The sequence below is a fragment of the Aythya ferina genome (genome assembly GCF_964211825.1).
Source record: "Aythya ferina genome assembly, chromosome: 1".
Taxonomy (NCBI): Eukaryota; Metazoa; Chordata; class Aves; order Anseriformes; family Anatidae; genus Aythya; species Aythya ferina.
In genome coordinates, this window is record NC_140296.1 from 197,818,051 (window position 1) to 197,832,535 (window position 14,485).

Consider the following 14,485-nt stretch of genomic DNA (forward strand, 5'->3'; position numbering starts at 1 on the left):
GGAAAAATCTATACTTAAAAATGCTCTTTGAAGAAAGAAAAAAAAAAAAAAGAATTATAGAAGAATTATAGGGATAATAGGGCAATAGAAATGATAGTTACAGATAGGGAAAAAAGACTTTTTAATTGCATCTGGAATCCTAATTAGAATCTCCAAACAGTTTCAATACTCAGTCACTAGTCTCAGAAAAAAAAAATCAGGATGGCATGCTGAATGAAAAATGATTTCAAGAAATTATATTAACTTCATAGTAGTTCAGGCTAAAATGTACTACTGTGTGAACTAGTCTGAACTGTGGTATATGACAGAGCAATTAAGCAACTCCAGTTCTTGTTTTAAGTCAATACATGCTGCTTAACTAACACATAACTTGTGTTTATCTGGAATGCAAATTCTGCAAAAATAGCCTGTTATGTCTGGCAGATACTATGTGTATGTATCAACAAATACATACCCACCTTACCTCTTTCAAAGTAATTCCAGTGGATAATCAAATTTATGTGCTTCTTACTTCAGTTTGCATATGTTTCATATACAAAGAAAATGCAAGCCAGTGGGCTTATATTCAGCTAGGTCTAGAGCAGAAATACAGCTAGCTTCACCAGAGGTGAGAAACACAAGATATGTTGTCAGGGCTTTATTACGTATTACAACACCAACATAAATCCTAACCCGGAGTTATCTCACAATGGATCAGAAACAGAAACAGCATATTGAAACCTGCCTGGACAAGCCTCTGTACTTATGAAGGCTTTTCTTCATAGCAAGCCCTTCCTGAACACTTTAAAGCAAAAACTGCACAGAATGAATATCTGAAAAGAGGTTTTGGACAAATAGGAAGTACAATTTAATTTCACTTCTACAGGAGAGGAAAAGAGGTTGTCCTCCTTGCTTGCTCTCAAACCAGTGGTTGTCCTCCTCTAAAAGTTGTCAGATCACTGAACTACCAGCACTGGTTCAAGCTTTCTGTCAACAAAGATCTGCTCTGACAACAATTAAAATTAACTGTAATGCTTTTTTAAAAATAAATTAAATTTGGCAACAGATATCAAATACAATTATCTATCAGTGTCTTAGCTCGTTACAAGCCTTAAAGACTTTAGATCAAATCCCAAATATGTGCAAAGTTTGATTCCAAAGGTGGTATGAAAGGAAATGAAATCTCTAGGGAAAGCAAAGTTCACATGGAGGGTACCTCTGCAGATTTGGCTTTACACGTGGTTTCAAGTAGTAATGAAGTTTCATTTCATTTTGGCCTCCATCATTCTTGCCACTGATATCGTTAGGGCATTAATATTAGAAACCAAAAAAAAAAGATTAGCTTTGTTTCAGAAACTTATGGTAGGAAGTACTAAACACTAAGATAGAAAAACTCTGCATATTATATGCAAGGAAAGAGACAAAGAATAAAAATAAAAAGTAGGCCAAGGAAATAGAATATGACCAGTGGATAAGCGATACCCTGTGTTTGTCCAATAGTACCAAGAAGGTCTACACCATGTTTGTGAGCTCTCCTCAAATCTTCTGCTTGTACAAGAATGACAGGAACAGTTTCCTTCCCTAAGAGATATTTTCCATTTTTTATACATTTTTTTCTTTATTGTATATTATAGGTGCTCAGAATAATGTGTGCCTATGATCTATCTTTGAGAGTGCTACTTTGTGTTTGACAGATGCAAAGAATTGAACTTTAAGGAACAGTGTGGTTTATCAAATGCAGATTTATGGGATACATACATAACATGTTGAGTTAATTAGAAATACTTTGAAAGCCAATAGGTCTCAAAACATAAGCATTTTATATCCACTCAGCATTTTGTTGTTTTTCTTTGGGGGACTCCTGACATTCTTGCTAGAACTGACTACCTGAGGAATTACAGGGTCATTTTATGGCAGAAGGGATACATATCTGGCTGGGAGTGGGTTTTATTTTAGTTTTTAGAGAGCATACTCATCTTCCAAATTGTGGAAGATGGGATGGTAATGGATTAAAAAACATAAGCTATTTGCTATAAATAAATAAATAAATTTATAAATGAATGAATAAAAATCAATTAGATCTACCCCAAAGCTACCAAATTTATGGAAGATCTCTTCTGCTTTTCTGCAGCTAGTGATTCATCCTGGTTACCAGAGAGAAAATAAAACCCAGAATCTTGTCTCCTTCTTCTTATACTTTCTCTAGATTAGAACTGGTATCTTAGATTAATTAAACTAAAGTCTTCAGTGTGAAAGAAAAGGTCGAAGGCTAATCAACATACAGTTAAAGGCAGCTTAATACATAACTTTGTTAGTAATGAATTAACTGGTCTCTTGTTTCCAAGAACTTTCCCCAGCATATCTCAGTAATTAAGCTCTCATATAACAGAAATGTCTCATTCCACACTTCTGCTGATAGTGCTGTGGGACAATCAAGTTTTCCCTAGCTATCACTGAATAAGATCTGCACTGAGTGAACACTGGGAAAAGAGAAAAAGATTGTTACATTTGTATTCAAGGGAGATAAGTCCCAGTGAGGTCATGTTTCAAAACATGTTAGGTCAAGTTCCATTTATTTCAGTGTCTCATCTTTTGCACATCATAAAAGTAGGCATGTAAGCAAGAAGAGCTTCCATTAATTTGTCATACTCTGAACATAGGTCTCAAGACAGCATACAGTTTCAGAGTAAATGGCTGATCTACCATTTTAAAACAACAAAAAAGAGAGTAACAAACTTTCAGAGTGTGTCTAGATGGAACAATGGTGATTGGACAGAAGCATAAAATGTTCTATTCTGTCATCTTTCTTCATACAAGTTTACTGCTGAATAGGGAATAAGCAAGGGAAAACAAGCTTATTTTATAGAAACTGCCTCATAAATGTCTTTATATCCCTGAGCTCTAATATCTTGTCACAGGATATTAATAAGTTTTGTCAAATGGAAAAGAAGTTAACTCATATCTGACTATGGAGGAGCAAAGCTCAGTATGTAATAGTGACCTCTGAGGAATTAAAAAATTATTATATATATAACATATAACATATAACAACATATAACATATAACATATAACATATAACATATAACATACAATATATAATACATAATATATATATATGTATAATGTATATATGTAAAAAATATATATATATTTTAAATGTAGATAAATACACAAATGGCCTCCCTGAGTATCTCTATTTCCCTATATCTAAGATTGCCTTTCCCAAACTGTTTATAAAAAGGATAAAACATATCTATTCACAATAACAGAACATGCTAATTACCCTTAGAGATAAGGAAGTGGACCAGGATGTTGGTATAAGAATATGCTGTTCACTTACAAGAAGGGACAGAAACAAAAGAATCTGAAACATTGTGACTTGACTCCCCTTTCTCCTCCCACAGACCACAAAGTAGACTTCAAATGATACTTTCAGTCAGTACTTACAAGCACTGACTTGGGGTAGAAAGGGGTAGAAATTAATTGCAGGATTTATCTTGCTATTGCATAATTTATGTGTTCTCTTATAACTTATGTTTTTGTTTGTTTGTTTTCCTGGTGCTGTAGAAAAATTCTAATTTAATTTTAATTCTAATATACTAATAACGGGGAGTGATTAAGCCTTAATTATATAGCAGAGATACAGAAATTAGGTATATATAATGTGCTGTGCAATGCTTTAAATTTTAGTAAACATGCTGAAAAAAGTGAGACTGAAAAATAACTATGTGACTCCCAGATCTCTATCAAGAGTCATTTTCATTGGAAAAGAAATGATAGTTAGTGTATTTTATTTTATTCTTTTTACAGATAAACATGGCATTAAAGATCATACACAAAATGTTAATATCTAGAAGAACTCCATTATCTCATTTCCACTCATGCAAACTCTGTTGTTTTGTGCTACACATTATCAAACCAAGTGATAAATATATATATCTGTTTACTCCACCTCTCGATAGTTGTCACTGACTCGGTCCAAACTGAGGGAATACAAGAGGTCTCTTCCTCCCACAAACAGTCGTTCTTGATACTCATCCAGCAGCATTATGTGAAGGCCAAGATATCCAAATGGGCTATGAAAGACTGATGTCCTGTTTAAATCCCAGAGCTCTGAAAGACATACAGAGTACACATGATAAATACCATACAGCTTAGTTTCATGGCTTCATTTTCATATTTTCCTAGGGAACTAGACAAGAAGCTGTGGGACATTAAAATGCTAATCATATAATCTTTGAGTAAGAAAGAGACAAAACACCTGGGAACAATTTGGAACAATTTTCAAAACAAGTCATCTTTCCAAAAGACTTGTATGTGAATCTTTACATCATAATCTTTGTGCAGGTTGGTGTTGGGGGAACAAGTGTTCTCCCAAATATTTTATAAAAAGGAAAAAAACAAAACAAAACAAAACAAAATGAACAACCAACCAACCAACCAACCAAAAAACACTGGACTAAAGGACATTAACTGAAATGTGAAAAAAATGAAAAAAAAGAAAAGTAAAAAGCTTGTTTTAAACCCAGCACTGTGTCCACTTACTTCATGGAAAGTGTTGGCACTAAATTCAATAACAGTATAAACTTTGTAAGATACATATTCATATTTTTCCAAGTGATTACTAATTTTGTCAAGAAATATGTTGAACTGTTAAGGGGATCTGGGGCTTAGTTGTGTATGATCCAGACTAAAGTCACTTCCACAGAGAAAGTAAAATTCGTCCTGTGTAATGTTGCAGAAACTTGGAATCAGGCCTCAGGAAGGAAGGAAGAAAGAGGCAAGCATTGGGGGTCTTTCTGCACTCTCATCAGATGGTGCAGAGCACAGTTTGGCTCACAACATGTTGGAGAGGCTAAGAATCATTTTGTTGTTGGGAAGTCTCAAAAGAAGTGCCCTAGGGCTGTTTTAGAAACAGCAGAGCTGGGACTGAGGGAAAGAACTATATTCCTATATCTGTATCATGGTGAATTGTTTCATTTTGAAGAAACAAAAGTCATTCTTGGTAAAAGTCACTAAGTTCCTTTTAGTTTTATCCTCACAGCTGTCCTTAAACATAACTTTGCCAGTTGTTTAGATGTGTCCCAGCAGCTGATGATGGAAGAGGTGGGATGGTCCCAGAGCTAGGGGAAAAAAAATTAAAAGTGGACCCTCATCTGGTCTTCTGTGAGAGGACTGCCCCACTGTGTGAGAGAAAGTCCTTGAAGAGAAAGGAGGAGAAAGTTCATGTGTCAAAGAAAGTTCTTGCATTGGTGTAACACTCTGGCATCCATATATGGGATACCGGTCATATATTCTGTGGTTTTCAGAAATTGATTTGCATCTTTAAGCTAAGAATGGCAGCTTCATAAGGGGCCCAAATACAAAACTACCAAAATTCACATCACTATTAAAAATGTGTCCTGAGTTCTCTGAGGAAAGGGTGTTCCAAACCAATGAGATCTGAGTTCTGTATTTGAACTCAAATGCTCTTACTTCAAAAAGATTTATCATGACTAATTTTCACAGAATCACAGAATCATCTAGGTTAGAAGAGACCTCCAAGATCACTGAGTCCAACCTCTGACCTAACACTAACAAGTCGTGCACTAAACCATATCACTAAGCTCTACATCTAAACGTCTTTTAAAGACCTCCAGGGATGGTGACTCAACCACTTCCCTGGGCAGCCTATTCCAATGTCTAACAACCCTTTCCGTAAAGAATTTCTTCCTAATACCCAACCTAAACCTCCCCTGGGTTTAGCCCCCATTCCTACTCATCCTGTCGCCAGGCACATGGGAGATTAGACCAACCCCTACCTAGCTACAGCCTCCTTTAAGGTACCTGTAGAGTGTGATAAGGTCACCCCTGAGCCTCCTCTTCTCCAGGCTGAACAATCCCAGCTCCCTCAGTAGCACCTTGTAAGACTTGTTCTCCTTGTAAGACTTGTCCTCACCAGCTTTGTTGCCCTTCTCTGGACAACAATTCTTATTTCCATTCTTGTGTGAATAAAAACAAAATAGAGTCCCAGTAGGGTTTACTCAGATTCTTGTCTTTGAATTTCTTTTTCTCTCCCTCTTCTTGTTTTGCAATTTGCTACTCAACATTCAAAAGTTATACACAATAACATATGTGAGAAATATTCCAGTTGAACAGAAAAAAGGATTTTTCTGTCATACCAATACACAGGGGAACTGGTATGAAATATCAGATTAAATCTCTGGTTTAGTCTCAAGGAAAGACTCCTAATTTTCCTCAATAGATACCTTACTTACATCTTAAATTATAGAAAAGAGAAAAAATAATTCTTTTTACTTGAAATAAACTTAGCATTTAATAGCTATATAATTTTAACATAAAATTTGGCATTCTAATTAACTTAATATTTAGTATTCTTTAAGGATATTATCGAAGGCCAGCTTGGATGGGGCTTTGAGCAATCTGGTCTAGTGGGAGGTGTGGCAGGTGGGAGGTCCATGTCAGGGAGATTGGAATTAGATGATAGTTAAGGACCCTTCCAACACAAACCATTCTATGATTCTATGAATTCAATACAACAAACACAACTTAGTTTTATTTTAAATTAGTATTTATATTGTTCTTGTGGCATTGAAGAAGTTTAGTAATTAGATAAATATATTTTGCTATATTTGTTTACTAGATCTGATTCATGTCAACAGAGGCTTAAAGCAACTATTTTCTGAAAACTGTTTCCTTAGATGATAATTTTTTCTTTTAATCAAAGGAGTCATTCAACCTCACAAGTGATTTCTTTCCTGAGCTATCTTCAAAAACTAAATAGCTGTGGAGAACTGTTTTAATATCTAGACTTTCCATTACATTTTTCAACAGAAGAGGTTAAAACAATTTGCACGTGTGTTTTTGGATTGATTTAACAAATAGAAAAAGTAAGTCACAGAGAGGAGTATCATGATGAATAAAACAAGAGTCTTGTTTGTCAAAGCTTAATGCACTGACCATTTTTGGCAATGATACACCTAGTGTAAGATTGAATAGCAATGTGGAGATGGTATTTTCAATGCAAGCTTCTCTTGCCAAGTAAATCCAGCAGATTGATGTTTCATTCATTTATTTATTTATTTTTTTGTGATGAAATTAGAAATGCTTAGAAATTAGATGGAAATGGAAATTCTTTATGTTCTTAATATTCTTTAGGTATATATTATATTCTTAATATTCTTTAGGTTAATATTCTTTAGGTCCTAAATAAAATGACTTTATTAGTAAGCATATCAATCATCCAGTTTATTTTATTTTCAAGTCAGTTTTGTGGAAAATGAATTGCATTTTAAAGTTCTAATTATGTACAAGCCATGAAAGGATACTCTGGTATCTTCCCTCGATTTACTTTCATCTTGTCCTGAATGCAAATTTTTCATAGGCAAGACAATATTTCTTTAAATAAATCAAAGAAATCACTTGCTTGTTTTCAGTGAGAATACTAAGCACAATGAATTCCTCTACCTGATCATTTAAACTGTTAACTTTCTCATGTAAGAGACAGTCCTGCCAAGTACACCTATATCTTTAATTGTCTTAAATGAACATTGACTATATTAAACACCTCTCAAGATCAAGCTTGTAAAAAGAGGTATTTTTAGGTCTGCCTCCACCATATCTATACAGGCATATTTTTGCTGTAGGTTTAGAGATCAGCACAGAAGTAAATGTGACATTTGGAAGGGCCGCAAAACACCAAGCAGGGAGATCTGGGGTACAATTTGGTTATAAAAATACAAATTTATTAGTATTATGCAGCTCCTTTGAAAGGTACTAGGATTTGTGGGCATTGTAAGATATCTGAGATATTAGGACAGTGTACAAAAATAGGTTACAGCACCTTCTGAATACCAAGAAAATGGGATGGATGTCCCAGGGAGTCTAAAATGGCACTAGATGCCTGTCACATCTAAGCAACTGATTCTTGCTCATATATGGCTTCATGTAAATTACCAAGCTTATGCTTGCAAGGGTTACCTTGTTATTATAGACTCCTCAAGCTGTCAAGCGTTGTGCTTCTGGCTATACCCACATCCTTAAATTGAACAGTTCAGTTCCTAGCTCATACTAAAGCTTGAGCACAAGCCAAAAAGAGGTTGTTCTTCTAACAAATCCTAGGATTTAATACCTGCAATTATACTGAACACATCTAAAACACTTACAAGATCAGGTGCAACTGTGATTTCCTCTGAAATTCTGGACAGAGAAAATATAGTACTGACTAATATTTAAAAAAATATTTTATTGTTTTAATTGGTCACCTGAGGAATAGCAGACATGAGATGAGTTCAATTTCCTTTTCTAAATGCATCAAAACACAGATCTTCCTCTTTCCATAAAGAGGACTAATCACAAGTTATTAGCTGCTAGATTGGTAGGGAAGGATGGATGCTTTCTCCATTTCCTGTTGAAGCAGTGCAACAAAATTTTCAGGTTCAGGCACAGTGAACAAGCAAGAGCGTGACACTAACTTAGTAGTTAAATTGCTTTTCTGGGAAAGATGTGCTGGCTCTAGTGCTCAAAATAGTCTGTACATTTTATATTAAAGAGTTAGTGAATAAAGTACAGTAACAGTTCTAGCACATGGACGAAAAACTCTCAGCTTCTCTCACATGGTAAAGATTTCAGATGAGTACAACCCTTCTGTTTGCTGAGTTTCCACAGATTTCTGTGAAAAAAAAACAACAACAACAAAAAAAAACAAATAGAACAAAACAAAACAAAACAAAAAAAAAACACTTTTCTATAAAGTTTTTCTGTGAAAAAAATAAAATGCATGATAAAAAAAAAAAAAAAAAGAATAATTTTTGAGGGAGAGTGCATAGTTAGTGCTCAAAACAAAGGACAAAAGAGAAAAGACCATTCATTTTCCTAACAGTTGATGAACAAATCGCCTCAGTGTAACGATCCCCAAATTCCCAAATTTGAGAAAGTGATATTAATGATAGTATAGTGTTTTACTATTTTAACTTAAAAGTTCTACACAATAAATAAAAACACACCATTACAATATGAATGATCTTAACAAAAAAAATTACTGGTTCAATATGTACATATTCACTATATATTCACTATACTTATAGTGAAGGCAAATCCAGCCTGCTAGATTATGTCTCATAATAGCACTATGTAGTATCTAAGTAGAACAAATCTAGTTTCTTCCCAGTTTAAATGCTGAGAATAAACTTACAGGTTTGTTGTCTTTTTGCTTGTTGGCAAATATTCAGACAGATTTTATTTACTGTACTTTTTCTTATAACAAATATAATTCAGTGAACATATTCATACTTAATCCCTTTGACAAGAAGGATTCTATTAGTTATTTGTCAAGCAATGCTAGTTATATTCATAATATCGGTGTGTTTGTGTTGTTTTTATTTATTTTTTTTCTTGTTTGTTTTGCTTTGTTTTTGTTTATTTTAATCATAGAATCATAGAATGGATTGGGTTGGAAGAGACCTTAAAGATCATGTGGTTCCAAACCTCATTCTTTATAACTTCTAAAATATGCTTAGGACATTAAATGTAGAAAAATTTTTACTGTTTCACAATAGCCAGCGTATAGTGAGTTGTCCAGTTTCTCAGAAATTAAAAAACATAGTGAGGAATGTATAGCGTTAGACCTTGGATGCAAATAAATATTATTTCAGCATTGTCTTCTATTTTCCCAGGGAGTGAAAAAGTTTCTGCTCTGTTTTCCATAGTATTACATCACCACAACAGTCTATTGCCTTTGCCCTTTTTTGCCCTCATAAAAGTCTTTGGTTCCCCTTTCAAATTCTACAGAGATGTAGTCTCACCTCCCACACTACTTAATTCTGCAGAACATTCTTCTGGCAAAGATGTTTTCCAGATGCAGGGCACTGACACGAGTCTAGCACTTTGAACATGTTGAATAGGTAAGATGTGCATCTCAGTGCTGCTTTACAGGAAGAGGTAACAATTGGGTTTGCCTTCTGTCCACATCAATAATGTAAAAGGCCATAGATATAAAATAGAGGTACTGTGAACACCTGGAGGACATTCCACGTTTCCAATTATCAGCATATTGGAAAAGGCTTTGTAACAGTTTGGTGTGCCTTATATAATGGTATTCTATTCAACTATTTGCTATTATAGGACAAGTGAAAACCAGAATCTGCTTGTGCCTAACAAGGACAGAAAGAAAAAGGAAGAAAAACAAATAGGAGACATATGGAGACAGCCTGAAACATCTGTAATGCAGCTTATGAACTATAGGTTAATGATAATATCAATCTGTGCAAGTATCCTTCAGTTTTAAACCACCAGTACTTTAAAAAAGGTTAATATTCAATGGTACTCTAAAGATTCATACATCACAAGGACATAAATATAATCTTACAAGTGGCTGGATCTTTCTGAGAAGGTTATGACCTCTAAATGGCAATATTCCACTAAAATTGGTAACAGGAGGTAAAAATTTTCTTCCCTGGAAAAAAATAGTAGAGATGAAAACTCACCCCAAAATTATGCTGCTGAATATGAGCTAATGCATTAGTAATTTTACTTTCCTGCTCATCAGTTGTCAGTTGCTGCAAAACTAATTACAGAGTCAGGACAGAGGCACTATCTCAGGTAAACAAGTGACAGTTGAGCAACAGAAAAGCAAGCAGTGTAAAACATCCAGAAACAGCTAAAGTTAATGTGGCTACATGAGGTTTGTGAGTAAAATCTGATGAAAAAAATAAAATAAAATTTTAAAGGCAAAATTATATGCAAATAACAAGCTAATTCAAAAATATAGTAGTAATGGTGAAAGTTGTCATTATACTATTAATACCTGGATCCTGAGATACTTTAGTGCCATTTAGGTAACTAGAATCAGTAGGAGGTAAACTTAGAAGTCAGAGCCAGACTGAAGTATGAACTTACACTGCTTGAGGTTTTATCTCTGTGGCTGGCAGGCAGAAGCCTCAGAAACTTGGCAGGGTAGGACACAGAAAACAAAGTCCAGTAATGACAAGCAAAAACCCATTAGTTCATAAATACTCTCACATGATTCAACCTCTGCTCCTAACAGCAGGTGAGTTTGGCTATCTAGCTATATTTGGAGAATGTAATTGGCTTCACAAAGTGAGCTGATGCAGCAAAGTCCCCGAAAAAATGTTTTTTCTTTGGTGCTTTTCTAGACATTTCCTAAGAATGTGTGGATCTAATGATGAAGTTTAATTAATAGTGACAAGTAAGCACCCTCCTTAGAAGACCTTTGTCTGTGACTTTGTTTAAATTACAGAGGCAAAAGTTTCTGAAATTGAAAGGTATGGTATGGACAGATGAGAAGATTTTCAATTTAAACACAGTATAGTCTCTCTTCTTTCTTTAAGGCTGTTGGAAAAATCTATAACTAGAACATTTAATAAATCATAGGTTATATTTTTGTTTCTTCTACTTCTACTTCATTTATGGCAGAAAAATTTCAGTGGAATTTGAAATCCTTTAACACAGCTAATCATATTAGCTCATGTCCTGATTCTTGATATTTCCATTTCACGTTATTATATTTTCACCTGTCACATCTAGCAAATATTTAGTTTTTCTTCCCTAGTGGCAAAATATTATGTTCAGTTAGTACCACTGTAGCTGGTCTGTTTTTAATTATTAAACAGAAATTTGACCATTATAAATCTACCAAGGCACATAGTATTGATATGCTACACACTATTAACAAACAAAAATTATGCTTAGATCGTATTTAATGTTTTTAGTTCTTGTTGGAAACTTCTGCAATGGAACTGTATATCAAATTGAAAATAAACACATATAATCTTCATACAAGCTAGATTTATAGCAATTTTAATCAGAAGCACATTTTATTAAAAAAAAAAAAAATCTGATATTTAAGCTATTGTTACTATTTCTTAAAAAGAAATTCAATGCAGTATAATAAAATCTGGATATTTTTCATAATTAATCAAACCTAGTTAGAAACTACAGCCAATTGACATTGTCTTAAAAGAAAACTTCTTTGTAAATCAATTGATAACATTTACAGTACCTGTTAATAATACTGTAGGTGTTATCTGCCTTCTGTCAGATATGTGACCCTAAAAAATTCTGGATATTACTTTTGATTTACATGAGCTACTATGGCTTCAGACATAAGGCCTAATCCAGAGCTCAACCACCATTTCCCCAGTTAAATCCATTAGCTTTAAGCTAGGTAACCACACCAATATTCATGAAGCATTTGTCAAACTACATATTAATAATAACTTTCCTCCTGTATTTTATCTGAACTTGAGAAACAACAGGCATGACATTATCCCAAAAAGTGATAAATATTTAAATGGAATTCAAAAGATAATTGTTTTAATGCATTCACAACATGCTTTCAACAAACTGGCTCTCAGCATATGTTTTCAGGTATTTTAAATTAAGTTTACTATACTGATTCCATACTTAGTTCCACATAATAGGATACTGCTTGCACAGTGATGATTTTTTTTTATTCATTTTGATGATAAATAGCAAATTTTGGGAAGCATTCAAATAAATTTTCTATAGTCATAATGAAATATTCCTAGTACCAGGGACTTCATTATCAAAACGAATTGTTTAGCTTTCTAGTGTGATTTTTTTTTTTTTTTCAGAAAATGTAGATACAATCCTAAAATATTCTCTACCACAACCACATTTTTAAAATATTCTCTATCACAACCACATTTTTAAATTTTTAAAATGTGGTTGTGATAGAAAATATTAAACCATATTTCTTATATTTCTTGCTTATGCAAAATGACATAATACCATTGTTGTTATTACATTGCCCCAGATCTCAGTCCAAAGAATAGACATCTACTCTTATGAGCAATATTAAACCAGTATAATGTGACTGCCTAAAATTCTCTAGTGATTTCAAATCCTAATGATCCTTATTTATTTAATAAAACATTTTGAGTACTGGTGATAAGAAGTGATAATGTTGTATGCAATAATAATTGTTATTATTATCATTATACATATATATATAATGAATTATATACATATATACATTATATACACATTATATACATAATGTATATATACATATATACATTATATATACATTATACATATATATATAATATGAATTCTAAATATAGAATTTGTGACAGAAAACTTCAGAAATATGTTTGCCTATTAATACTTTCCAGCAGAAATGTAAATCAGGTATTTTTAATACAAAATTACTTCAGTTTAAGGATGACAGAACCATCCATGAAATAGTCTTTGAGCACATTATTCACTTCATCCAAGGCATTTCTATGGAAGAAAGCATATCTATGGAAAGAAATGTTATTTTTACATTATGCTTGCATAAAATGTTTTACATTATGTTTAATATCTTAAGTGTTAACAAGTGAAAGAACCAATTTCTAAAACCCTTGAGTTTTGAAAGATACATATGGTTCAAATAATCATAGCCCTCTTCTGATGAAACACAGACAATCCAGTCTCTTGAGGGCTCAATTTATTAAGGTGTACTGCTTACTACATGCTTATTACCACACCAATCTGGTAAGGGTAGAATTCTTCCTATGGAGAGATCCAGTGTTTTGACAGAAAGAGAATCTGGTGCTTTCATTTAAACTGAAGATGCCAGAAGTCAGGGTTTTATGCTATTCAAAATGACTGTTAAATTGAATTTCCTTTGAAAAGATGGATAAAAATGAGCTATCCCATGTGATTTTCAGGGGCATATGTTCTTGGGCAGGATGGCATGTGATTGACAATATACGTAAGGCTTTCTGGAATCGTCAACACGACAAAGAACAGAATGAAAGAGAAAGGATACATTGTAAAAAAAAAAAAAAAAAAAAAAAAGCAAAAGCAGAGGGAAAATTGAGATGGAAAGCATGAAAAAGATGAAAGGAAACTTTCAAGGTGTGTGTTGTTTTTTTGTTTTTGTTTTTGTTGTTTTTTTTTGTTGTTTTTTTTTGTTTGTTTGTTTTTTGTTTTTTGATTTTTCCTGACAAATCAATTACTCACAGCAGATACAGATTTTGAGATAATATTCCATAGGCCAATTTAAAATGATTAGCTACACCTCACATGCTGAAATAAACTCATGTTTTACTGAGAACAGCACCTCTATATCAGTGAATGAAGCTATGTGGAAATTATTATGTTATTACACTAAAGTCCATTCTCTTTAATTAACAAGAATAGTTTCTTTTAAAGATTTAATCCACAGAATAGAGACAAGTATTCAGCTGCTAAGCATCACTGTCTTCAGAAAGCCTACCTAATTTGAGGTAACTAGCACTTACATATCTGTGATTCCATCCTGGTCTTCCTGGTACATCCCAAATGCTTTTGAATATTTATGAAAATCTAATACATAAAAAAGTCTGTTTGTTTATTTATGACTATTTTATTTATCGATTTATTTATTTAATTCATTGAGATGGATTTTTATGTAAGAATTCATTCTCTTATACTGTTGGTGGGATTTGCCTCATTCAGCTTTTATTTTGTTTGGTCAGATATCTAGTTCAAGAT

The 14,485-nt window shown here is 33.3% G+C and overlaps 1 protein-coding gene across 3 annotated transcripts in view; it reads right to left on the bottom strand.

Moving 5' to 3' along the window:
- The window catches only part of SEMA3E (semaphorin 3E), a 155,417-nt gene that overhangs the window by 73,910 nt on the left and 67,022 nt on the right, over positions 1–14,485 (bottom strand). For all 3 annotated transcript variants that reach the window (XM_084496316.1, XM_084496315.1, XM_084496317.1), the window contains one exon: positions 3,933–4,093. In XM_084496316.1, the coding sequence (XP_084352442.1) occupies positions 3,933–4,093 (161 nt within the window). The remainder of the gene's footprint in view (positions 1–3,932; positions 4,094–14,485) is intronic.